General features: G+C 46.8%; 1 protein-coding gene across 3 annotated transcripts in view; it reads left to right on the top strand.

Annotated features, from left to right (window-relative positions):
• The window catches only part of RTN3 (reticulon 3), a 44,265-nt gene extending 19,633 nt beyond the window's left edge, over positions 1–24,632 (top strand). For 2 of the 3 annotated variants that reach the window (XM_035097772.2, XM_035097773.2), the window contains 6 exons: positions 14,519–14,726; positions 17,600–17,738; positions 18,924–18,993; positions 20,326–20,372; positions 20,974–21,032; positions 22,105–24,632. In XM_035097772.2, coding sequence (XP_034953663.1) covers positions 14,519–14,726; positions 17,600–17,738; positions 18,924–18,993; positions 20,326–20,372; positions 20,974–21,032; positions 22,105–22,150 — 569 coding nt within the window. In that variant the 3' untranslated portion in view covers positions 22,151–24,632. Of the gene's footprint in view, positions 1–5,202; positions 7,162–14,518; positions 14,727–17,599; positions 17,739–18,923; positions 18,994–20,325; positions 20,373–20,973; positions 21,033–22,104 lie in introns of all 3 variants that reach the window. The other variant, XM_035097771.2, reaches the window with a different exon arrangement.
• Positions 24,633–25,950: the final 1,318 nt, after the last annotated feature.

Consider the following 25,950-nt stretch of genomic DNA (forward strand, 5'->3'; position numbering starts at 1 on the left):
CCTCATGTTCACCCACTCTTTTTCCCTCTCCCTCTCCTCCCACATGCCCAGATTCCTCGCACTCTTGCTTTGTAATTCACAACAACTAATTTGCCATGACATCTGACTTGCACAAGCTATGGGAAATTTGCCTCCAAACTAGAATTGGAAACCTTGGCCTTCAGGTAAGCTATGGTTTGGTGGTGACCATAGCTTACCCATTTTGGACATAACAACAAACCATGGTTATTGTAAATTGAACAGTCAGGGGGAATCAGGGCTGCAGAAGGGATTTGTGAGCCCAGGTCACAGCTCTGGCAACTAAATTGTGATATAGCCATGGCTATTGTAAAGAGATTGGACAGCTTGGAGCCCCTTTCAAATCTGTTCCTGCTTTGGAACCTATAACCCACTGGTTTTCAAGCTCCCTACCCTCCACAAAGGCTCTCCGCCCTGATCTGTCAGCTGAGGAACCATTGTATATTCCAAAAGATTCTAAAGCGCACTCAATATACTCATGGCACCTACTAAGCCTAGATTAGAATGTGTCCCTCTTGAGTATTGCAGTGGGAAAAGCTTGTTCCTAATTAAGGACCCCCTAATTAAGGTTACCCTAATGAGGGTATCACAGCTCTCCGGAACACTGTTGGAAAGCCACTGCTTTAATTTGACAGTGTGCCCACAATCACAAGATCTGCTTTTATTTAAAAGCTAGGAGGAAAAGATCTAGAAATGTGTGTTTGAAAACTGAAAAGGTAGAGAATTTCTGTTTTAATGCAAGGCAAAAACTACTGCACCGTACCCTTATGTAAGAAGCCCTCCTGTTGTTAAGCCAAGGTCTGTTGCAATATGTCTATTTTGAGTAAAAGTTAGTTGAATTCTAGCCAGAGATGATGTCCAGGTGCTGCGTGACTTAATTAATGCAGATTGAAATAGATTGAAATGATTTGCAGGTGGTTTTTGTTTTGCTTCCAAGTTAGGCAGGCTGCTGCCCTCCGGGCCTGACTTCAAAGCTGATGCTGAAAATTTGAGGTGCAAATACGTTGTGCTACCTGGTCTTGCCAATCCATGTCTCTTTCATTGTGTGTCTTGCTGGGTCCAGCAGGGCAATGGAGAGAGATCATATCCTATTGTAACATATATGCCACACTCCTGGTGTCTGTCTTTTCAGAATGGCCTGAGGGAGAGCTCTGAGAATAATTCCACTCTTCGTAAGGCTACTGACTAACGGGGTAACCCCCACAAAGATTTAGAAAACTGCCTTATTGCAGCCTTCCCCAGCCTCATGTACTCCTGTTGCTGGACTCCCAACTCCCATCACCACCAGTGAATATAGTGGATGGTCGGGGATTACAGAAGTTGGACGGCCAAAAACTAATGGAGGGCACCAGGTTGGGGACAGTTGCCTTTACTGAAGCAGAGCCCTGGGTGCATCTACCCTGGTACACTCTGCTGTGACGTCTGTCCAAGCAAGGTTCCTACTTCTCTCCATGGAGAATGCCAGAGATAGATCTTTGATCTACAGTGAGCATTCTGCTACTGAGCTGTAGGCACTGTCGATGAAGTTGTCTTATACCAAATCAGTCTTTTGGTCTACCTAATTCTGTGTTGTCTACTCGGATGGGCAGTGGCTCTCCAAGATCCTCAGGAAGTGGTCTTCCTGGCCTTGCTACCAGAATCCTTGGAACTAGAAATGCTTGGGATTTAATATAGGCTCTTCTGAGTGCAGAATGCAAATTACCACTGAGATGGGCATTTAAATGCCATCAAGCAGCGGACGATTCTGAGGGTACTGAGACCTACACTATTCAAAAGTAGATGGTAATAAGAGTTTTGAGCTCCATCAAGTTTTTGAGTAAATTCCCCACTTCTGCTCAGTGTAGTTCCAGTACCTTAAAACCAAAATTTCACCTGGCTAATCTGTTTGCTTCTCTTGAGCATTAAGACCTTATTCAGGCTCTCCTTGCCTGTAACTGGTGTGCCTGCCAGACTTGTAGTTAGAGGTGAAGAGGATCACCTCAGTTGTTTTTAAGGCTGAGCTGTCTCAGGCAAGTGACATTAAAGTTTTACGTCACATCTGCTGTATTGGAACCTTGTTCTATTCCTCCATGGCATGATCTTCAGACAGTTCCTCAACAAGACCAGAACTGGCTAATGGGCTTTCCTTGAAGGACAGCTTGCCCAATACTACTGACCTTCCCCAGCAGGGGAGTATTGGTTGTATGCTCATGACCTTCAACCTTTTCAAATCTGGGACCCAAGTTAAGCCTTTAGCTATAACATGGCCCCAGCTTTAATTTATATCTCCCATCGCCCCTTGGCATACTGTACTTACACATCAGACATACTGGTTTGCCATTCTGCCTCCCTAGAAAATCCTGGGAATTGCAACTAGGTGGGGTGGGGAGTCTGTAACACTCCTTAGCACCCTACAGTTCCCATCAGAGGAGGTGGCAGGTAAGAAATTTTGATAGATTAACCAGCTGTATAGAACTAGTAGTGTAGGCCAAGGTTTCCCAAACTTGGGTCATCAGCTGCTGTGGGACTCCAACACCCATCATCCCATGGGTTCTGGTAGCTAGGAATGATGGGAGTTCCCAAGTTTGGGAAACCCTGGTATAGGCATGGCCTCATTCTTTCTCTTTCCTACTTTTTTAAATTGTTGCACTGCCACTGGCACACATGCACCATGGGGTCTGTCCACCAATCCCAGTAGATCTGGGGAGGGCAGCCTATTTTCTGCTGGGCCACACTCCCTGGGAAGTAGATTGGGGACGATAGACCTTTAGTAGGCAGGGCAGACCCAGAAAGTAGGCGGGGTCAGAGCTAAATATGAGTGGAACCATTCCTTTTCTTTCTCTGTCCTACCACCCCATTACCCCCTGCCTTCTTGCCACCTACAGCCACATATGACTCTTCCAGTGTTAGAAACTAGGATAGAAAAGCTATTCACCACATGGCTTCTGGAACCTACGTTATGGGTGCAAAAACAACGTTTAGTCACCATTTTGTCTCCTTTGCAAGGGTGACTCGCGCTACATAGCAGCAAGCCTACTTTGGAGTCAGTGGGGGAGGAATTTCTCCTCCTATGTCCTCAGCACCAGCGGCAGCAATTTTATTCTTGAGTCTCCATGACAAGACTTCTCAAAGTGCTCGCATTCTGACAATCCCCAGTCACAAAATGCGCCTGGCACCTGGCTAATTTTGAACACTGGACTCATCAATAATAATAATAATAATAATAATTTATTATTTATACCCCGCCCATCTGGCCGGGTTCCCCCAGCCACTCTGGGCGGCTTCAGGTTGCTTGCCCCTGCACTAGATAGTGAGTTGACAGACCCAACAGGCTTATGCGTCATCACAAGGACTCCTCGGCATACCTGTGACCCAGGGTAGTCTAGCATGGAAGCGAGTTGTTCTGAAATCAGTGAGACGGGGTGAAGATGTGAGAATAGCCATTCCATGTTTCAGTAGCGTGTTTCTTTGATGCAATCAAGGCAGTGGCTAAACTGTGCTCAAATGCTCCTCTTTCAAGAAAGCAAGCTGTCATCAGGACTTCCTTTCTAGAGCATGTCATCTCTGGCTAAATTCAGAATACAATACAGTAGCACTCCAAAAGGCACCCTGGCAGTTTCAACTGTCACCTGACCTTTCATGGTTTGAGACTGGATGGATGAAGTCAGAACCGTGACATGTTTCGTGAAGCAAGAAGGGGACGTGTTCATGTTTGTTAACAAGGATTTCTTCCCTGCCTTTTGTCGCAAGTGCACTTGAGGTGGCTCCATGAGGATAATGAGCAGGAGAAATGAACACCCTTCTCTGCATTCTGTACACAAAGGGGAGATTTCTGTTGTGGACTTCCAAACATTAGTCCAGAATGCAGTTCTTCAGAAGCTCACTTGTGGATGATGCCTTCTGGCTGTAATATTGCACTTGTCCAAGAAACAGCCTGTCACGGTTCCAGCTTTATTTTCCCATGGCAGTCTAAGTGTCGGGTGACTTAGAAGAAAAATCCACTGAGTAACTGAAACTCCGTTCTATTGCAATACGTGGGCTGGTGCCCTTAGGCTTTTGGCACACCCCTCCAGTGCCTTTCTCAACCATTGCCCCAAGCCTAGGGAGTGGATCCCAGTATTGCTCTGTCGGGTCAACCCAGTCCAGAAGCATTGGTAGAATTACCCATCTTAGGGCTCTCTCACACCTAGAAAGGACAGGATAGCTCAGTCAAGGCAGAGAGAGCACACAACATCCATAGGAAGGATATAGTCAGATCTTATGTGCACCTAGCCTCGTGGTGTTAATACACTCCTGAGTTTCATGGAGGGGTCTTTCCCAGTACAGCCTCATTTATCACAGCTATACATTTGTAGAGTTGGAAGGGGCCATGAGGATCATTTAGTCCAAACCCCTGTAATGCAGGAATCTTTCACCCAACAACCCTGAGATTAAGAGTCTCATGCTCTACAGGCTGAGCTGTCCCTCAGGACGTGAGGCCTGGGGTTGATCGTGAGACTTTCTGCATGCAAAGCATGTGGTCTCCTGCCGAGCTACAGTCTCTCTCCAGTTTGCTCTATCTATTACTTGGTGTGACAGAAGTTGGAAGGGCATTTTTGCTCCATCCTGTGCAAGCAGCACAGGCTGTTGCAAACTAGTAAAACATGCCATTATTGTAGAGCTTCAGAGTTCCTAGACACTTTGCTCAAGAAGCCCCTCCAAACATTGACAGCTTATCAGAACTGGGGTGCGTTTCCCTGCAGCCATGCCACCCTGTAAGCGACCAGCATCATTCTGTTTACATGCACTAATTTGGGTTACTTCTATTCATCCACCCGGCATGCTCACCATTGCACACTTAGATATTTTATTTTATTTTATTTTATTTTGGCTGACCTGAGCTCTTCATCTGCTATGAACTTAACTGTTGGTGGCTTTTATGTTCCTGTGGATCATAATTCCCCTGTGAAGTAGCTCCCTTGTGAAGTCCTATGGGTGACAGTCTCTTGCATGTTTGCCAAGGCAGATGTTTCGGAGTCTTGTCTCCCTAGTTCTAAGAGCATGTTGCCTGCTTGACTGTGAAATCTGTGACTGCTGCTCATTCCCTTTTATCCCGTTTGTAAAATGGGGGCCCCAGGATGGGTCCTTGTCTCTTCTTCCATGTGTCCCAACAACTTGGGCTTCCAAGGTTGCGATTTCCTTCCTCCCCTGTGTTCTCTTGATCAGCTGGAGCTCAAGCTGCTTTTTTAGCATATTCAGGAAACCAGAGGGAAAGAAATGGCAAATCTGCACCCTCAGATGTAGGAAAAGAATTCGTAGATGGCCAAAGTCAGGAACACATCTATGGGACCAGTGAAGGTTTGGGAGCAGGGCCAGTCTCTGTAGGATCCACTGGCCTAGAGGAGTCGTCTCTCTCTGTTGAATCCAAAGTTCACATCTGTGACCCGGTGGTACAAGCTTCTTCCTTGACTCATAATGACTTTAAGGGAGGTGTTGCCCTAGATGGAAAAGTTGATCTGAGTAAATGTGACCAACACAAAAAACCGGCTTCAAATGGAGAGTCCAAATTGGCTTTGCTAACCAACCCAAAAGACGAACCCGAACACTCTCCACCCATAGTTGCCTCCTCTCATTCCCCAACATCCCCAGTGGTAGCTGGCGAGGCTGTTGTGGAAAAAGATTCCCCCGAGTCTCCATTTGAGGTCATTGCTGACAGACTGGAATTTGATAAGGAATTCAAAGATGTCCTTACGAGCAACTCCAATGATATCAGTAGCAACTGGGTAATGCACAGCGAAAGGGAGCTCCTCACGGACATCCCAGAAGACAGCGTGTGCGAGTTTCGAGTGAAGCCGCGGGGCGGGAGCCGAATTCCATCGGGGCCTGGCCTCTCACGCCAGTCTTCAGGCACGACGGCAGCACTGGAAGAAGTGTCCAAATGTGTCCGCGACTTGCACAGTTTCACGAGCGAGCTGCTCAACTGGGATTTGATTCCTAAGGATCTGGAGGACAAGCCTGATGACTTTGGCAGCTCGGGCTTCTTGCCGTCACCCACCCGAGATTCAGATGGTGTTGCTGCCCGGTCGGTGGGCGGCAAGGTGGAAGCGAGCAAAACTTCCAGCCCTCACCAGCCCCTCAAAATCAGCATTCACCAAAAAGACAGCCCATCTCCAGTGGAGAAGGATGAGAAGCAGGCCATAGTCGGTCGTGAGGTATCTGTTGTGAAAGTCATTTCCACCGCTGCAGCAGAGCCCAAGGCAGATGTCCGCTGGCCAAATTCCAGCCTACCTGAAATGGCTGACGCTGACAGCTCTGGGGAGTCCGACGACACCGTCATAGAAGATGCTACTGTGATTCCATCCTCCCAAAAGAAGACTGCTGCAGAGAGCAGCAAGCCGCTTCCCAAGGCACGTGTACATATAGACGACAAAGGGAGCAAGCCACGTAAACCCAGCCCAGAAGGTGCAATTCCATCCAAGGCCCTAGAATGCAGTTGGGGATCCATTGATGACTTTGAAGCTATCCAGACCAAGACAAATGTTCATGGGGGAAGCCCAGTCGCTGCTCCTCTGCCTGCTAAACAGCCCTCTCCTGGCATACCTCCTAAAGCGGGGCAGGAATTGTGCACTTATGAGCAGGATCTACTTGGGACAAGGCCCCGGATGGACCGCCTCCCCTTGGACAATGTAAAAGAGGCTGTGTGCCCAGACTCCCTCAACGGGGAGAGCTTTATGGGCTTGAAATCCAAAGGGAGTGAATCTCCGGATGACGCTGTTGAGACCTTCTCGGAAGCAGAGCTAAAAGCAGCAAGATCCGAGGTGGCGGCCCCCCATTCACAGCAGCCGCCAAAGGTGACTCAAGACTTTGAGCAAGAGCACCTCACCATCAAGGCCCTCAAAGAAGTTGGCAGGAAGGTTGAGACGGAGAGGCAGCCGCTTCCACCAAGCAAGGTCTCCCTTCCCGGAGGGAGGCGTCCTGGGCAGTACTGTGAGATGCCCCCAGACCCCCGAGGTCCTGTTCAGAAGTCTGCCTTGGAGAAGAGACCCCTCTGCCTTGAGCAAGCTGTGGACGTGAAGCTGGCTTCTGCCCCTGCTGCCCTTGGCATTCCCAACAAATCTTCCCAGGCCCCTCTTCCCGAGCCTCCTATGCCACACGCTATTGCAAAATTACTGGCTGAATTTTCAGGTAAACACACTCTTTATATTAGTTTACCTCTACAGGTGTGGCAGTGGGGCCCCTCCATAGGTACCCTAGTTTTACAGCAGCCATGCCCCTGCAATGTAGGGTCATCAACTTGCTCTGTGTTCATCAAGGATGTGATTCCAGGAGTACCTGAGGGGTCTGCAAACTTAAAAGATGCCCAGTCCCTCCTGGTGCTATTGGCCCTGTTAGAACTCTATATTTCTTCAGGGGAGGGGAGGTGTGCTACCTTGTGCTTCTATGACTTGCTTAACTCCCCAAAATTGTAGTAGAAAAAAATATTACCCCCCACCACACCCAAAACAGTAACAACCACACCATGGTACCTTACCTAAAACAGAACCACAAAATGCTGAGCAGTAATGGGAATGAAGCAATTGCTTTAAATCTGCATTAATCTGCATATGAGAGAGAACAAGAACTTTGGTGGAGGGGATGAAGTAGTTCATAAATTATGTTGCCCCCCCCCCAAAAAATTGCTGAATATCAGAGAGAGAAATTTGTGAGCTAAATTGAGCTAACTTAAACCTAAGTTAGTACGTGCAGGAGTCTGCCATCTTATGCTCACTTACCTAGGAATAATCCCTGTTGCCCTCAGTGGGGCAGCTGGGGCTTATTTCTGAGTAGATTCTGTATGGGCTTGCAGGGTAAATTCCAGATTGTGTTCCACTGCAGCTGATGGATGTATAGCTCTGCAGTATGAATCACTCTCATGTTACAAGGTGTGTGTCTGAACTCACATGCGTATCTAGAACTCGTGTGTATTCATTTGCACACTCCCAAGACTTTTAGATCACCTTTTGGTAGAGTAAGGAGGGAAGGTGGGCATTGGCCTTCCTCTATGCCTGTTTGAAAAGATGCTGTAAGAGTATATCTTTCTGCATTTGGAGATGGGTGTGGGTGGGGAGAAGTTGTTGATAGGAAGACTTCCTCCCAGTGAGGGAAATCTCAGCCCATCACAACCCTGGGGAGTGCATGTTGTATTTCCCCTGCTCTCCATTGTTCACCAGCATGGCTTTTATGGGCTTGATACCAGACAAGCACAACAGAGGGATTCTTGGCTTCTGCTCTGTTTGGGCTGCAGGCTTCAATTTTTGCAGATGCTTTTCCTCTCTCCCTTTCTTTGTTTTTATTTTCAAGCTGAACTGCAAGCAGAGGGGTGGGGGTTAATGAGAGGCAAAACCCATCATTATTTTTATTTTCCCCTCCTCTGTGGGTCAAGGAGCAAGCAGCCTGAAAAGGGTTTTTTATAAACTTTCATCTTTGGCGAGTTGCCAGTCGCCCATCTCCCATAAAGAGGGAGTGTCTCTCCCATGTCTGAACAGAGAGTGTGTTGTGCTGGATATTAAATGCCTCCTCTGTGCTGCTGCTCCTAGGAGGGGCCCTTGCCCCATGGTGGGCCACATGCTTTGCATGTGTAAAATCCCAGGCTCAATCCCTGGGGTAGTTCAGGGGATAGCAAGACGCTTTGGCTGCATAACGTCCTGGTTTGACAGTCTCCATTGGAAAGGATCTCTGGTTGTGGGGCTGGAATCCTTGGGAGCTGCTGCCAGTCAGAGCAAGCAGTACTGAGTTAGGCTAGCCAATCCAGTCTGACTTGATACAAGGCAGCTTCATGTTGTCATATTATGTGTGTCTTACTTGCTTGGGCATTATGGCAGCACCAAGTGATACTATATTGTTAACTCTGCTTTTAACATGTTCTTGTAATTACTGTGTTTTTTCCCTTGCTTGTAAACCAGTACAGGACCTCTGAGTTAGGAAGCCATATACAAATTTATTGAACTTCAAACCACACCACAATTTCCAGGTGTACAGGGATTAATGTATTTTAAATGATAGAGAACGCTGGAGACTCATACCGTAATATTTGCTTTATTTCCAAATATGAATGAGACAGGGTGGGGGCCTTCTCAGAGTTGTCTCCTGCCCCATAGGATTCCCTTCCAAAGGCACAATTGGTTCTGTCAATTCAGGGTTTTAAGCGAGCTTTTAAAGACTGTTGTTTTCCCCTGCTTTTAATGGCAGATATTTATGTATCTGCTTCTGGTGGTATTCCTTATGGCGTTTCTAAGATGTCTTTTGCTCAGTCCTGATTAATTTTATATCATACTTCATTACTTTTTATTTCGTTTTTGCATATATTTACACCACCCAGTTAATCTTTTAGATCAAGAGTAATATAGACATGTTTAAATAAGAAATAGATAATACAAGTAGAGGCAAAGAGGCACATCTACAAGGCAGACTCCATCTCTGCTTGCCTCTTCCGCTCAAAGAGTGTTTATTGCATTCCCCCAATCCTGATGGATAACTTCATTTCAAAAAGCACAGAAGTTCTGTTATGAAGAGAGCATTTCTTGCCACTGTCTGGTTCCCACTAGCAAAATCTCAACTGGCCTTCCTGGACTATTATGATTAGCCAGCAGCCTGCCTAACAACAGGGATGAGCTGGAGAGCTACTTCTTTAGCCCACTTCACTTACCATGCAGGGGGCAGGATCTGGCTGCCTAATTCTGTTTTCTGGAAGTCATGACATGAAGTACAAAAAAAAACCCTCTGAGAATTGGGGCACTGCAGCCCTTCTGCAATCCTTCCTCGAGCTGTGCCTCCCCAGCCCAAGATTTGACTAGGCACCCCCTGCTCCCAATCTTGACTTTGTCTCAGAGTCATGAGAGCTAGCAACATATATATATATATCACACTCACTTTCTTTCTTTCTTTCTTTTTAAAGAGTGCTAAGGTTCTGAGAGTGCTGCAGTACAAAACAGCCCTGTTTGGCTGCCTGCTTGGCTCTTCATGGGCTCATGAAAAATGCACGCTAAATGCCCCAGAGGGTGGAGAGCAGAGCTTTAAGACTTCCCAGCAGCCCCTTGCAGCAGACTAGTAAACACGAGCAAGAGAGCCGCGAAATGGGAGAGACGCTGACAGGCATTTTTCTTTTTCGCTCTTCCATTCCTGCCTCATTTGATGCTGTGATTGTTCATCCATCATCTCCCCAGCACCACCCCCACCCCACCCCATGCACCTCCCCTCCTTGATGCCTTTGCAGAAAACATCGCCAAGATGTCTGCGTTGATGCTGTAGCAACCCACACTTCCAGCATCTCTCTTGTGCGGGCTGCTGCTGTTGTTTTGCCTTCATGCCCTTGCTGTGGGCAAGCGACCCGTGATCTATCCCTTTGTCCTCTTTCTGTCCTGCAACCTCCTCCCACTTCTGCCTGTTTTGACAGCTAATGCATTGGAGGCGGGGGGGGGGGGAAGAGTGCGGGAGATGGGCAAGGAACTTGGCCAAGCTGTTGCAGCAGAAAGAGCTTTTGCTGAGAGGTGGGCAGCCAGTCTCCCTTCTCCGCTCCTGCCCCCTCAGAAGCATTGGGGTCCTGCCCTGAACCAGTTACCTGCTCTCTCTTTTGGTCTTCCTGAGGCTGCAATGGGAAGGTCCATGGCAGGAACTGGCTGTGCTGGCTTCTCTCCCAAAGTTACAAATCCACCCACAACCCTGACATGCAAGTATATATTGGGGGGGGGGTGCTTATTGATTACAGATTCTGATAGCAGCTGAGCGCAATGTCTTGTCTGAGGCAAAGCCACCTTCCTTTATCCTCTCCTGGACTGGGACTGGGAGCCAGGCTTTCATCTTGAGCTCAGCGGTGTGGCCTGCAGCCAGCCTATCAGGAGGGGAACGCTGGCTTGCAGCCCCGGCCTCTCTTTCCCTCAGCCCCCATCACCCTCCCTCCTCTCTCTAGAAGAATAAACAGCAGGGGGCTGGCCTAAAGCCATTTGCTGCAGATCCAAAGACTAGGGGCTTGTCCTCACGGTGTGGGGCAACAGTGCCCCTTTCCTAGAGGTGGCTGGGTGTCACAGGCCAGACCCGCACAGTGGGGGAACCATCTCCACCACCTTTGACGCAGGCGTCTGTCTGCCTGGGTGGGTGAGCGTCTTTATTTTCACACCTGGTACGTCCCACAAGATTGTTGTGCCTAATTCCTGAACTGGATTCCTTCATCCTACAAGCAGCAATCAAACCTGAGCATCCGTTTCCAAAAGATGGTTTGGTTTCGCTGCAACATCCAACTGATTGGAAAGGCAGGGCGTCAAAATACTGTAGAGCCTAGGTGGGGAGGCTGTGTTGGACTACAGCTCCCGTCATCCTTGACTGGCTGGGGGCTGATGGGAATTGGAGTTCAGCGACATCTGGAGGGCCACAGGCTCCCCAGCCAGGCTGTCATTCTTTGGAAACTAAGCTCTCAACAGCACTTCCTTTTGGGAAACACCCTGTAGGAACAAGGAGGGGGTTAATCCCAGGTAGGTTGTGGCAGGAAGCCAGTCTGTGACTTTGACTTGCCAGACTACCTGCAAGGTACTTTTGTGTTAATGCACCAAGCCCTAAATGACTTGTGCCCAAAGTTCCTTAAGGATGGCTTGATTCCTAATGCTCCATCACAGTTGCTGAGCTCCTCTGATGGGGGCACTTCTGGTGATTTTCCCACACCACTGAGGGTTGGTTGGCCTTCCCTAGGGGCTGAATCTTAGTGTGTCAGGCCAGGCTGCCCTATGGAACTCCCTGCCAGTAGAAGTTCAGCAGGGACCATCGTTCCTTCAGACATCTTTTGAAAACTTCTCTTTTACATTTTTGATTTTAGCTTTATATGTTGTACTGTGCCTTGCTGTATTTTTTTTAATGAAAGTGCAGATTATAAATTTGTAAATCAAATAAATATATCGTTTTGGCTGAGCTTTGGACAAGACTGAGCTCGGTCAGTAGAACATGAGACTCTTAATCTCGGGGCTGTAGTTTTGAGCCCCTTTTGGGTGAAAAATTCCTGCATTGCAGGGGGCTGGACTAGATGACCCTCGTGGTCCCTTCCAACTCTGCAAAGCTGTGGTTCCATGATCTAGAGCAGGGGAAGGGCTGAATGTTTGGCCCCTTCTGGTGTATACAGAAAGAAGATAAAAGGATATAAAAGGATGTCATATAGAGGAGGGAGAAAGGTTGTTTTCTGCTGCTCCAGAGAAGCGGACACGGAGCAATGGATTCAAACTACAAGAAAGAAAATTCCACCTAAACATTAGGAAGAACTTCCTGACAGTAAGAGCTGTTCGGCAGTGGAATTTGCTGCCAAGGAGTGTGGTGGAGTCTCCTTCTTTGGAGGTCTTTAAGCAGAGGCTTGACAGCCATCTGTCAGGAATGCTTTGATGGTGTTTCCTGCTTGGCAGGGGGTTGGACTGGATGGCTCTTGTGGTCTCTTCCAACTCTATGATTCTATGATTCTATGATTCTAAGATTTGTATTTAAAAGAGCTTTGGTAGAAACAGAAAATACTCAGAAATTTTGAAGTCATGCAGAAAAGTGGTGTACGCTTGTAGAATTTTTTGGGGAGGGGGTTTAAAATATATGTACTGTATATTCCTGCGTATAAGACTACTTTTTAACCCAGGAAAATCTTCTCAAAAGTCGGGGGCCGTCTTACACACCGGGTCGTATTTCTTATACGGCGAGTATATCCCAAACTCTATATTTTAACTGGAAAAGTTGGGAGCCGTCTTATGCGCCCAGTTGTCTTATACACCGGAATATATGGTACACCTATTTTTATCAGTTATAGATGACTGCTTCAATGCATTAAGCCTCACTTAGCATATGAAATAGTACTGCAGGTCTGCCATGCAGGCCAACAAATGCTAACACAAATAATGTAGTGGGTGGTTTCTTACATTCAGTATTCTCTCCCCTACTAGCTGAAACCAAGTTACCATTTTAAAAACCATTGTCAGTGGCTCTGCTCCATTCCTTAGAGGTCTAGGGAAGAAAATCTATTGGCAGTCCCCCACACTATGAAAGCCACCACTAAACCATATTTTTCGGTGATGGCCCTTAGGCTTAGTTCAAAAAAATCCACCATGTTGGCCCTTTTTAAGCAAGCAATTGAGATGGTTTAAGATTGCAGTCCTAGGTGTGTCTACTTAGGAGTAAGCACCATCCCCACCGAGTTCAAAGGGACTTGCCTCCAGGTAAGACTGTGCACAGGTTGCAAGCCTACATACAAAGCTACGCGGGAGTACATCCCATTGAATTTGATGGTGATGGTGCTTGCCTCCGAGTAGACATACAGGATTGCAAGAGCTTCATGTGTCTGCAGATTGCATTTATATTTACAAAACAAATTTATATCCCACTTTTGTCTTTTTGAAAAGATCCTCAAGGTGCCTACTAAATCTGGTTTTGTTTTGCTGCAATAAATTAAAGTATATGAGAACCTTTCAGAAACAGCCAGGTTATAAATAACTGTTCATTTGGCCCACAGTATCCTATTACAGAAGATGCAAAGCAGCCCAAGGGTAGCAGGAATGGGGCCAAACGGGCCTTTTTCAGAACTGCATTCCACAGCAGTGGTGCCATGATCACCCAAGCCCTCTCATATTAGCCACTTGCCATCTCTTTGTTCAGGGGTTGCCAGCCTTTTTAGGCCCTGTGGGCATATTTGGATTTTTTAGCAAGTGCCACGGGTACCACCCCTCCGGACAATTCTTTCCCCATCTTTTAGATCAGCCCTGGGAGAGAAAACACATGTGTGTGAGAGCACGTTTCCGAGCACAATTTAAAGTGTTGGTGCTGACCCTTAAAGCCCTAAATGGCCTCGGTCCAGTATACCTGAAGGAGCGTCTCCACCCCCATCGTTCTGCCTGGTCATTGAGGTCCAGCGCAGAGGGCCTTCTGGCGGTTCCCTCCCTGCGAGAAGCCAAGTTACAGGGAACCAGGCAGAGGGCCTTATCGGTAGGGGCACCCGCCCTGTGGAATGCCCTCCCATCTGATGTCAAAGAGAAAAACAACTACCAGACTTTTAGAAGACATCTGAAGGCAGCCCTGTTTAGGGAAGCTTTTAATGTTTAATAGATTATTGTATTTTAATATTCTGTTGGAAGCCGCCCAGAGTGGACGGGGTATAAATATTATTATTATTATTATTATTATTATTATTATTATTTATTTATTTATTTATTTATTTATTTATTATCTGGGTAGAAGTTGTACCCAGTAGAATAAATCTGAGCCTTGAAAAACCGTAGAGCTGAAACAGGAAGTGAGAGAGTGTCACTCTTCCAACTTTCTCCTCCAGCTCTATGCTCTAAGGGAGAAAAAGATAACCATCCTCACCATCTCATGACCCAGGGGGAGTGAGGGGAGCAGGGGCCCGAGAGGCTTCATGGATGCCTTGGCTGCTGGGAGGATGCAGAGAAGGTCCTTGGTTATTGCCTTTAGAATTGCATGGCCTGGATGCTCTTCTTGCAGCAGTTTCCGACCCTCTCCAGTGACTTCTTGTGCTCATTTCTCTCTTTGGCAGTGCGCGATCTGGTCTTCTGGCGGGATGTGAAGAAGACGGGCGTTGTCTTCAGCACTACGCTGATCTTGCTGCTCTCCCTGGCTGCTTTCAGCGTTATCAGCGTCATCTCGTACCTCATCCTGGCACTCCTCTCCATCACCATCAGCTTCCGGGTCTACAAGTCCGTCATTCAGGCTGTGCAGAAGTCTGAAGAGGGGCATCCATTCAAGTGAGTGGGCTTGGCTCGGGACCAGAAGAGTTCATTGCTGTTCTCACCAGGTTCCCTTTAGGCCAAGTAGATTTCAATTCTCCCTTATCCTTTCTGAAAAAGGGCTTTCTCTTTTGAAGGCCTGCGTGAACTCAGGACCATGATATTGGGTAGTAAATGGATTGGATGCAAAGAAGCATAGGCAATTGCATGGAGGGGGAGAATTCTGTGGGTAGCCATCAATTGTGAGAGCTAAATGGAGCCTCCAGGTTCAGAAGCAGTGACTATATACAGGTGAAACTCGGAAAATTAGAATATCGTCAAAAAGTGCATTTATTTCAGTAATGCAACTTATTATTTTTTAATTTTTACAAATGCTTTCTTTTGGAAATTCCACAGTAATAAAACAATAATACAATTACAATAATATAAAAATAAAATTGCTATTAAAAGGTAAAGGTAAAGGGACCCCTGACCATTAGGTCCAGTCGTGACCGACTCTGGGGTTGCGCGCTCATCTCGCATTATTGGCCGAGGGAGCTGGCGTATAGCTTCCAGGTCATGTGGCCAGCATGACAAAGCCGCTTCTGGCAAACCAGAGCAGCACATGGAAACGCCGTTTACCTTCCCGCTGTAGCGGTTCCTATTTACATTCCATTTATAATTGACCCGCCTAATGACAAATAATTACAATTACAACAAATAAAGGCTTGACATATCTTGCTTTGCATTTCATGCATCTATCTCATTTATTGGTTTGACCTTTTAAGTTGCATTACTGAAATAAATGCACTTTTCAACGATATTCTAATTTTCCGAATTTCACCTGTAGTGTCATCTACTCCAGCCGGCAGCAGCTTTGCAAAGTCCCCAATCGTTTTAACTAGAAATGCTGGGAATCGAACCTTGGACCTTAGGAAGGTACATCGAAAGCTTAGCATTGCCTCTGCTGACTGGCAAGGGCTCCCCAGGCTTTCAGATGTGGGTCTCCCCCAGCCCTAACTGGGCGAGTCTGCTTGCAAGGCGGGAAACTACCCAACGGAACAGGGGAAGCTGCCTTAAACCACTCTCCACAGTTAGTCACTCTCCACAGTTCTAGACAGGAGTCTTTCCCTGCCCAGTTAGCCCTGTCCTGTGATGCTAGGGATATTCTCCCGCGCTCTGACCTTTCCTGTGTATGCTCTTGTCACTGAGCTGCAGTCCCTCTGCACCTGGCTCTAGCCACTGTTGGGAGCAGTTTGCAGGACTTTGACGATCCTCTGATCTAGCTGGGTTCCTTTTTAAAAATAGATTATTTTTTTCCCTTTGCTTAATCAAAGACTTATAATTCAACAATATATTAAAATGAAAAATGAAGAGGAAACTATACAATTGCATTAAAATGAAATGCACATTCCAGTTGTTGCATTCAGAATCCCTGGGGGGAATGATTATTATTGGTACTTAGGGGATAAATAGCATGTCCATTAAAAAAAAGATATTGTTTATAAATATCAAGGTGTTGTCATACGATATTCTCACTTGATGCTGAAAAGTCCAAATAGTCGTGTGTTTCACAGGAAGCATTTGAGCAATATCGTCTCTATAGAAATACACTTTTGCCACGTAGTTGAAAATGAATCCTTTGTTTGTCCTCTAGTACAGGGGTTCCCAACAAAATTTTCTCGAGGACCCCTCATCGAGCCGCTATTGTGACAAGGATCCCCATTAATTCCTAATCCTAAAATTAAAAATTGAGAGCCAAATTAAGAGTCTTTTTATATTTTATATTTATACGTTTTTTACAGTTACAACAGAGTACTTCATCAGTATACAGTTAGTTTTAATTTTCAGTTCTTAATGAGATGAGTTAAATCTGTCCTTTGAGTCCATTATTTCTGAAATACAGTATTAGGTTCCAAACTTGAAACTTTCACTCTGAAATCTGACCGATGCATTATCTTCCTCTTCATCTGTAGGCCTTTGTCGTTTTAACGAACCACTTTTTAACCAACGGTCCATTTTTAACTATGCGAACTGTAGCTTCCGCGAAAAACAACGCTTTGTTTACAAACACTACTGTTTTGCAAAGAGGCAGCACACGCCAGGGAGGAGGGAGGGGAATGGAGAAGACAGGGTACCTGCACAGTAGCGCACAAATGAAGCCGACGCGCGCAAAGCATCTTGGGGAGGTGAGCGTTAGTAGAATGCGCGCGCTGCCTCTTTGCAAAACAGTAGTCTTTGTAAAGCGCCACCTAACTGCATACAGCAGAACTACTGCCTCTATCTAATTCTAGTTTTGCGCTAGACTCTGCTCATGCAGGAAGCGGCCAAAACAAAAAATCTGTTATCATACGAAATATATTTAATATATTATTTATTCTAATAGCATCTTGCGGACCCCTCTGGCATAGCTCGCGGACCCCTGGGGGTCCCCGGACCACCTGTTGGGAACCACTGCTCTAGTATACTGATGCAGTGCCAGCAGTGATGAGCCGCTTTCAAATTGGCAGGAGTAGGTCCATCAGGGCTCTTCTTAAGGACTCACTCTTGTTAATTTAAAATTGGCTCATCGTTGATGGTGCCGCATAGGTATGGAGTGCCCACTGGAGAAGTCTAGTTGTTGGTGAACCATTTCCCTCCTTCAGTCATCAGTCATCAAAGGGCAGGCTCAGTCCTTTGCTGCTGCTGGGAGGGCAGACCTTCATTTGCCGCCGGAGGGTAGAGAGGACCCTGCCGTGTTCCCTACTTGGCCTCCTGGAGAAACAGCATCAGCCCAACAGCAATGATGGAGTTTAATAAAAAATCCGCCTACTCTACATAACATGACTGGCAGGCAGTGCAGAAGTGTTTGTTGGTATCTGGTGCTTCAGTTTTACCCCCAATGTGGCTTTCTGCCCTTTTCCCCCTCCCAGAGCCTACCTGGATGTCGACGTTGCGCTCTCCTCTGAGGCTTTCAACAAATACGTCAGCGATGCTATGGGACACATCAACCACGCCCTGAAACTCATCATGCGCCTCTTCCTGGTAGAAGACTTGGTGGATTCGCTGAAGGTCAGTGGAGGGGCAAGTGGAGTATACTAATTATGCTACAGACAGTGCTTGAAATTAGCCAGGCACATTTTGCACCTGGCTTTCAACCACTCGTGACCAAGTGACGATTCCTGGGCACCCACCATCTGGAGGTGCATGCCTGGAGATCTTTAAGGTCTGGAGTGTTTTCACACACTAATACCCCATCCTGTGGAATTCTATCAGTTATATTTTATCTGCACAATCTGAATGAACTTCGGGAATCCAAATGCTTTTTCTGTGCAGCCAGAACAGGAGCAGTCACCATTAAGAAAAAGAGGTTGGAACAGGCCAATAGATATGTGGACTGTCCCTGGATCAAGTGACTTTTCTTCTTTTAAGTTCTCATAGTTCTTAACCTAGCTCAAGGCTGTCATCTGAACTAGCCAGGTGTTTTACTGAGAATCAATCACAGTCGGTCCATCATTTGAAAAATAAGACTTTAGAGCTATCTTGCTCAAAAATGGCAACTAGACATTCTGTTTTTGTAACTAACCTTGGTTTAAGGAACTATTGGGCACTTAGCTTATATATTTGAGTTTCTAACACTGGCTACAGAGCAGGGGCCTCAAGCAGAGGACAGCTCCTACCACTGTGTCATTGGGTGCTCCTGTTGCTTTGAGCTGAGGAGGAAGGGTGTGTGCTTGTTTTCCCTGAGACTTAAAGCAGGAAGGTCTCACCATGAGCCCAGAGATGGGTAGCAATGCCACGCTGAGTCGGGACACACTGGCACGCAGCGAGACTGAATTCCGCTTTTGTAGTTAATCTGAGGTCAGTGTAGAATTTGGAAGAGTTCCTGTCCTTTTCTAGGCTCAAGAAATGGTAGAAACTCCCCCTGCCAGTGAACGAGTAGGGTGAAATGAGAGAGGGGTGGGTAACAAGGTATTGGCATAAGCAAATGCTTCACTTTGAATGGGGGTAAAGGCTAAGGGGCAGCGAGGGGGGTCATTGTGGGAATGACCACTGATATCCAGGTTGGCACAGCCATCTAAATCAGTTTCTGCAACTGTCCTGATAAATGGGGCACTGCAGCAAGCAGGCTGGTCCAAGGAGGTCAAAGAGTTTTGGACAACTTCACAGGATCCTCTGCTCCAGCGTGGGCTTACTGATGCAATGCATCAGCCTAGGGTTTTTGCTAACAGTGTGCCATCCTGTTTTTGCCTGCAGCTGGCAGTTGTCATGTGGCTGATGACGTACGTTGGTGCCATCTTCAACGGGATCACCCTCCTTATCCTTGGTAAGACGCAGTAACGATAGATGCCGTGGCATCGGCAGCCTGGCCCCTGACCAATCTGCAGTTACATTTGACCAGGGAAATCTTAAAGCATTTCCCCTGTGGAGTCATACTCAAGGTCCAGCTAATCCAGGATCTTGTTTCATACAGCGAACAGCAAGGTCCTTCCAGGGAGCCCAGGGGCAGGGTGTGAAGGCCAATATCCTCCCATTTGCCCACCAGCAACTGGTCTTCTTGGCAGATTCCCTCTGGTTGTGACTGATAAAGAGTCTTAACTTGGCTCTAAAAGAGGATTGGACAAATTCACAGAGGGGAGGAGAGGTCTGTCAGTGGCTATTGACATACCATATTTTTCGCTCCATAAGACGCACCTAGTTTTTAGAGCAGGAAAACAAGGGGGGGGGGATTCTGAATCACACCCTCCTCAAATACAAGTGCAAATTCTTACCTGAATAACAGCAGCTTGTATATACTGTATCCCAAGGGAATACTTTTTTTTTTGCATACCTTCAACTGTACTACATAGATATATATGTCATTTTCAATGCTATATAAGTCACTTACATTTATAATCATATTGTACTACTTTGGCTAGGTGTTTAATAATATTGAATTCTTGCATTGCAAAAAATGAAGATTATGGTGAAAAGTGAAAAACATGAATTGCAAAAAAAACTGGAGCTTACAAAACAAAACCGACTTCAGCATTGAAAGAACATATAAGAACAGTTGAAAAATCTCATGCAACAGAAAATTTAAAAATAATAAATAAAATTGCTCCATAAGACGCACAGACATTTCCCCTTACTTTTTAGGAGGGAAAAAGTGCGTCTTATGGAGCGAAAAATACGGTATCTTGTGGCAGAGAGTTCCATAATTCCACCTAATTAATACATATCTCAAAGGCTGCCTGTGTCTTGAGGAACAGGCATGTCTCATAGGAATAACATAAGAAGGTGCTGTGAACTGAGTCAGACCCTTGGCCCAACTAGCTCAATATTGTCTGGCTGGCAGTGGCTCTCCAGGGTCTCAGGCAGGGTCTTTCTTTCCCAGCCCTACCTGGAGATGCCAGAGATGGAACCTGGCAACTTCTGCAAACAGAACAGATGCTCCTCCACCACTGAGCTGCAATTGTTCTTGGTCACTCATGCGCTGTCCCATTTTTAAGGCCCAGGTCAGCCAGGGTCACAGGCACAGCAAAACTCAGAGAGTGAAACCTCCAGATTCCATCATGGCTGCCCTTGCACTATGCAGCCCATCTGATCAGCCTGCCCCAGTTTTGTGACCCACCTTGGCTACCTTGGTGACCTGTGACTTGCCTTTGTGTCATTTCAGCGGAGTTGCTGGTTTTCAGCGTCCCTGTTGTTTATGAGAAATACAAGGTGGGTAACCTGGAATGTGAGCTTGTGTTGTCTGGACCACAGCGGGCTGCTTGACTTGTGGCGGGGGGGGGGGGGTAGGCAGTGTGGAACAGGATGCGGGATGATATCTATTTTGGTGCCATGTTTCTTTGGTCAGGGGCTTTCCACAGAGCAGGCATGAACAGAATTTATTCTGTATACTGTACTATTTATATAAAAAGACCTGAGTGTTTTCCATAAGAGAAAACGTCCTTTCAGCGCGCACAATTACAATTATGCACTATATACAGTACAGTATAATCTAGCAGAGCCTCTGCCAACCTGGTGCCCTCAATATGTTTTGCACAACAGGCCATACTGGCAGGGGCTGATGGGAGTTGTAGTTCCAACATCTGGAGGACACCAGGTTGGCAAAGGCTGTTCTAGCAGCATCTGGGCAGGTGCAGCTTACCTATCCAAAGGAAGAGAGAGAGAGAAGTTATGCATGTGGGTGTGGGTGTGTGATGCCCTTTGTGTATGAGCACGATTCCGCATGGCAGCCCTCGTTAGAAATTCACAGTGGTCTTGTGCAAGTTGGTTCCCCATACACCTCTTCTAATAACTTTTGTTTTTTTGTTCCTAGACTCAGATTGACCATTATGTTGGGATTGCCCGGGAGCAGATCAAGTCAGTTGTAACAAAGTAAGTCCCATCAAAGTTATTGGCAGGCTTCAGTATTTTGACACTTTCCGTGTGCAGCCCTCTGGGAAGTGTGGTGAGCAGCCAGCCTTCAGATAGGAGGGCAAGGCTGGGGGGGCATCTTTGTTGTAACCTGCCCTGGGACCTTAGGGTGGGTAATTAAGAATAATTAATAATTGGGGCCAAAGCAGCAAATCACCCACCCTTTCCCGGCTGCTGCTTAGCAGTGACACACTGAGCCCATCAACTGGAGCCATCAGACTGTAGGGTGGCTTAGCTTGGTCCTTGACAGCGTCGGACAGTGTTATTTGTTCTTTGCTTATGTTATTGTTTGTTTAATTATTATTGTATTTGTCACTTTTAAAAACCAATCAAATTAATGGCAGGAGAACATTAGTTTGGAGAGCAAAGCAGTCAGAAAATGTAGGCATCTGGTTCCTTAAGTATGAAATTCCTTACAGGTGTGGTGTAACACTCAACAGCTGTTATCTTTGATCCTCTTTTGGCTGCCTTGCAGTCGGAACAGTTTAGCTTTCAAGGCATAAAAGGGCTTTTGCCAGTCCAGAGGGACAAGCCCCTGTACACACAAGCAGCTTGCATCATCGAGGTCAGTTTAATGCTGCCTCCATGTGGTAGTCATGTTTAACCTAGCAAGGAATTCCATTTTGGGGCAGTGAGGATGCTTCTAGTGCTCATGATGCCACTCTAACAATGGCACAAAGACTGGATGGGAGCTAATCCAGAACACTTGTTTCATCATCAAATAGATGCAACTGGCAAGGTCTATCTTCTGTCCATTTTTGAGAGATGTGTGAGTTTGAGTGTGTTTTGTTATTTATACCCCACCTTTATTCAGTAAAACTCAGGAATGGTGTGCCTTGCATTTGTCCCCCACCCAGGCACTGACCAGATCCAGATCTGCTTTCTGTTAGCATCATGTCATTTCATACCATATTGAGAAGTGTGACGCGGGTCACTTTATCTAACACCAGGACCTAAAATGACACAAACATCATCGTGTTTCCTGTGCCCCCAGCACCTAATCCCACCTATTCTCTCTCCCCCCCCCCCACAGGATTCAAGCAAAGCTTCCTGGAGTTGTGAAGAAAAAGGCAGAATAACCTTGCAAGGAGCCAGGACTCAGCTGTTAACTAAAACGAAACAAAAAATACCCCTTGTGTCATAGTTATAACCATTGTTACTTGTACCTATGAAGGAACATGCCGAATCAGCTTGACGTCTGCATTCCAAGCTTACTGATTATGTTTTTACCGGTATATATATATATATAAAGGTTTTTAAAAAATCCACCCCCTCCCCAAAGCCTAAACACTGGGTTCAGAATGCACTGGACTAAACATGAACTGGTGTCAGAAGTTTAAAAGAGGGGAGGGGGCACCCTTTGGCTCTAAAGCAGCTCTGGTGTCCTGTCTTGGATGGAACATTATAGTAAGCCATCAAAAATGGGTGTTCCTTTTTATGTTAAGAGATGTGCTCTCTGCTCAATGGGACATTAGCATTTCTAAAACCAGCTTTGGTAGGCTGAAATAGATGCAAGGTGAAGGTAGTCTGTTCCTCTCTTCTTCCTTGTTCTCCCCCCCCCCCGGCCTGGCCTCCTTAAAATGACAAGATTTGCTTCAAGTGCAATGTTCCCTAGTTCCACTAAGGCAGTGTCTCTTACCAGGCTCATCCATCTTTCTGCCATGGACTAACTGGCCTGAACGAAGAGGGCAAGCTTATGAAAGCTTCAAAAAGTACCCAGCCAGTACTTATCTCCCACCCCCAGCGAAATGTACCCTCACTGATGGAAAGGGGAATTCTCCACCCCCCCCCCCGTCTCCCTTAATGACATCAGTTCTCTTTTAGTCTGGTTCATCTTCTGCCTTCCTTACCACCACCCCCAGCCACAGAAATCAGTTCCTTACCCCACCCTGATCCAGATTACTTCCCCCACCCCTTATTCTTAAATGAAAATGTCTGTAACTGCTGTACACTTTGCTGTAAAAAGCAAAACTCAAGCTGGCGAAAAGCCAAGAGTTCTGCATGTGATGCCCCAGTCACTTTACTTCCAGTCTAGGACAGGGGGCAGGGGCTGAGTTGCAGAGCACTGACACACCTTGACCCTGATCTTTGTCCTCCCCCCGCCCCGCCCCCCACCTTTGGGCTGGCAAGGAGCTGCAGTCTTCAAGGACAGCAGTTTCAGGGCGAGAGTTTGGGATCCCTCTTTCACAAGCTATGTCATGTGAGTTTACAGTTTTAGAAAGATGTTTGGGACTGGAGGATTGTCTTTGAAGAGTCTTACAGATATTAAAAAGGCTTTTGGGGGGGGGGTTTAAAAGACTTCCCTGCTGGGAAGCAAATCTTCCATGATTCTGTGATGGTTTATCACCCACAGGTGCCATCTGCGGTCAAACTCCCTTTTCTGGCAGTCTGCACCAAGTTAAGCCCATTCCCCCCAGCAGGCACTGCAAAATTGGTGGTGGTGGTGCTGCTGCTTTCAGATGAAAGAGGGGACCATGGACAGCTGGAGGGGTGGGGAATAAATTTGAAATTCAGCTTGGCCAAAGGGAGCCCACCTCCTGCCCAAGGCTGAGGAAGGGGGGGGAGAAGAGTCAAGTTGGCAGCTAAAATGGAAGGGACCACCTTTTCTCCCCCTAGGCTGATGGATCTCAAGTGGAAAGTAGTTGGGGAAGGGCAACATATTTCTTAACAAATCCAAAGAAGGCGAGCCTGTGCTGCCCTCGGCCCCAGGGAACTTCCCAGGATTGGTCATCCCTCCGCCTTGTCCAGCTGCGTTTCATCAGCTGCTACCTTTCCTGTTGTAAACGGAACAGCTAGAAGGTGGTGCTGAAAATGGGCGTGAGCAGAGCACCAGGCTGCTGTTTTTTTGCACGCGCAAAAATGGCTGCTACCGCCCAGCCCAGCCCCGTATTGCCTGTTCCCACTCTTTCCTTGCTTTGCAGACCTTGGTGCAGAGCTCCTGGAGGGCATGCACCCATGCAAGTTTGGCAAAGAGACAATAGGACCATAAATCAATCCAACAAATAGTTCCATTGGCTTTTTTTTTTTAAGACCCAAGCAATTTGAGCTGTGTGTGTGTGTCTCTTTAAGGTGGAATAGGAGCAGCAGACCTTAGTGAGAGGTGCATGAATGTCTGGTGTTCTTCTGCACTCCCCACCCCCCAGCCCAGCCTGAGTAGGCATCTTGCACTGTCTTGTCCTGATGACTCTTCTCTCCACTCCCACCCCCTTTGAAGACCTCTTCTCTGCACTGGAAGCCTTTGGCTCGGCTCTTCCATCTGTTCTGTTAACTGCTGTGTTTGAATACCGTGAACCGACCTCTTTGTGCCCGGCAGGCTTTTTTTAAAAAAAGAAGAAAAGAAAGTAAGTTGTACGTAGGTGGAGAAAACGACAAAAACTACTAATGAAGCTCTTTTGCGTTTGTGTGCGTTTGTTGTGTACAGTGTGTGCAGCATTCTAAAAGAATGGTAGTGCCAGTTTGGGTACAGGAGGAAACCTGGCATGAGGTTCGGAAGAGGACTGGAAAAATGCAATTTGATGTGGTGTTAATAAAAAGAGCACAACATGTACAAACTCCAAGAAACCTTGTCGGCTTAAGTTCTTCCTGGGAAATTAATGGACGTGACCGGGGTCCCATTAATTTTCAATGGCTCTACTCTGAGTAACATTCAGTCGGTTGCCACCCATTATATTTACAGGGTAAGCATAACAACAGCCAAGTCTTGCTGAGAGTCGATCCGTTGAAATTGATGGCCATGACTAATGCAAGTTCATTCATTGCAGCAGGTCTGCTCTGATTAGTAATAAGGATACTGTACTTGCTTTAGATCAGGCATAGGGCAAACTTGGCCCTCCAGATGTTTTGGGACTACAACTCCCATCATCCCTAGCTAACAGGACCAGGGGTCAGGGATGATGGGAGTTGTAGTCCCAAAACATCTGGAGGGCCGAGTTTGCCCTATGCCTGCTTTAGATGGTTTGTTGGGGAACTCTTGGTCCTCTAGAGATGTTCCTGAGCTGCAGCTCCTATCAGCCCTCGGAAGCACGGCTAATGGGCCTGGGATGTTCAGCAGGCAATGGTGAGCCACATGCACTGACGAAAGGCACCCCACCTGCCTTTTGGCATCCAATGATTGAGATCCCTGCATTTGCAGGGGGTTGGACTAGAGGACCCTTAGGGTCCCTTCCAACTCTACAATTCGATGAGTGAAACGTCACAGGATGGCTTGTGAAGGCTTGAACCGCATGAAGTGGCCTCATAAGGACTTTGCTGCACTGCTGCATCTCAGCCAGTACAGTGGAACCTTGGAAGCTTAACACCGAAAACCCGGAAGGAATTGCTTCCGTTTTCCAACACGCCTTGGAAGTCGAACGGCTTCCACTGCGTGTTTTTCAATTTTCTCAGTGGAAATTGCCGGCAGCCCTTTGCGCCTTAGTTGTCGAACGTTTTGGAAGTCGATAGGGTTGCCAGACTCAATAGGGGACAGGACTTCTGTGCCTTTAATTGCCCTGCTCTCTTTTGAGTCTGGAAACAAAGAGAAACCAGCAGACCCTTTGCTTAGAAATTAAACAAAGGGTCTGCTGGTTTCTCTTTAAGGTTTCCAGACTCAAAAGAGAGCAGGGCAATTAAAGGCACAGAAGTCCTGTCCTCTATTGAGTCTGGCAACCCTAGAAGTCGAACGGTCTTCTGGAACGGATTACGTTCGACAACCGAGGTTTTATTGTACTGCATAGCCCAGCCTCCCCCCACCCTGGTAGGGACTCCCATCTCCCAACCCAGTGTTTTAATTTCAATGTATTACCAGTAGGTGAACAATTACCTGAACCAAGGTGAGGGGGGGATCCTGGGGCCTGCCAGTTGTTCCCTGCCACCAATTCCCATCATCCCTGAACATAGGCTG

The sequence above is a fragment of the Zootoca vivipara genome, chromosome 17 (assembly GCF_963506605.1).
Source record: "Zootoca vivipara chromosome 17, rZooViv1.1, whole genome shotgun sequence".
In the NCBI taxonomy this organism is placed as follows: Eukaryota; Metazoa; Chordata; class Lepidosauria; order Squamata; family Lacertidae; genus Zootoca; species Zootoca vivipara.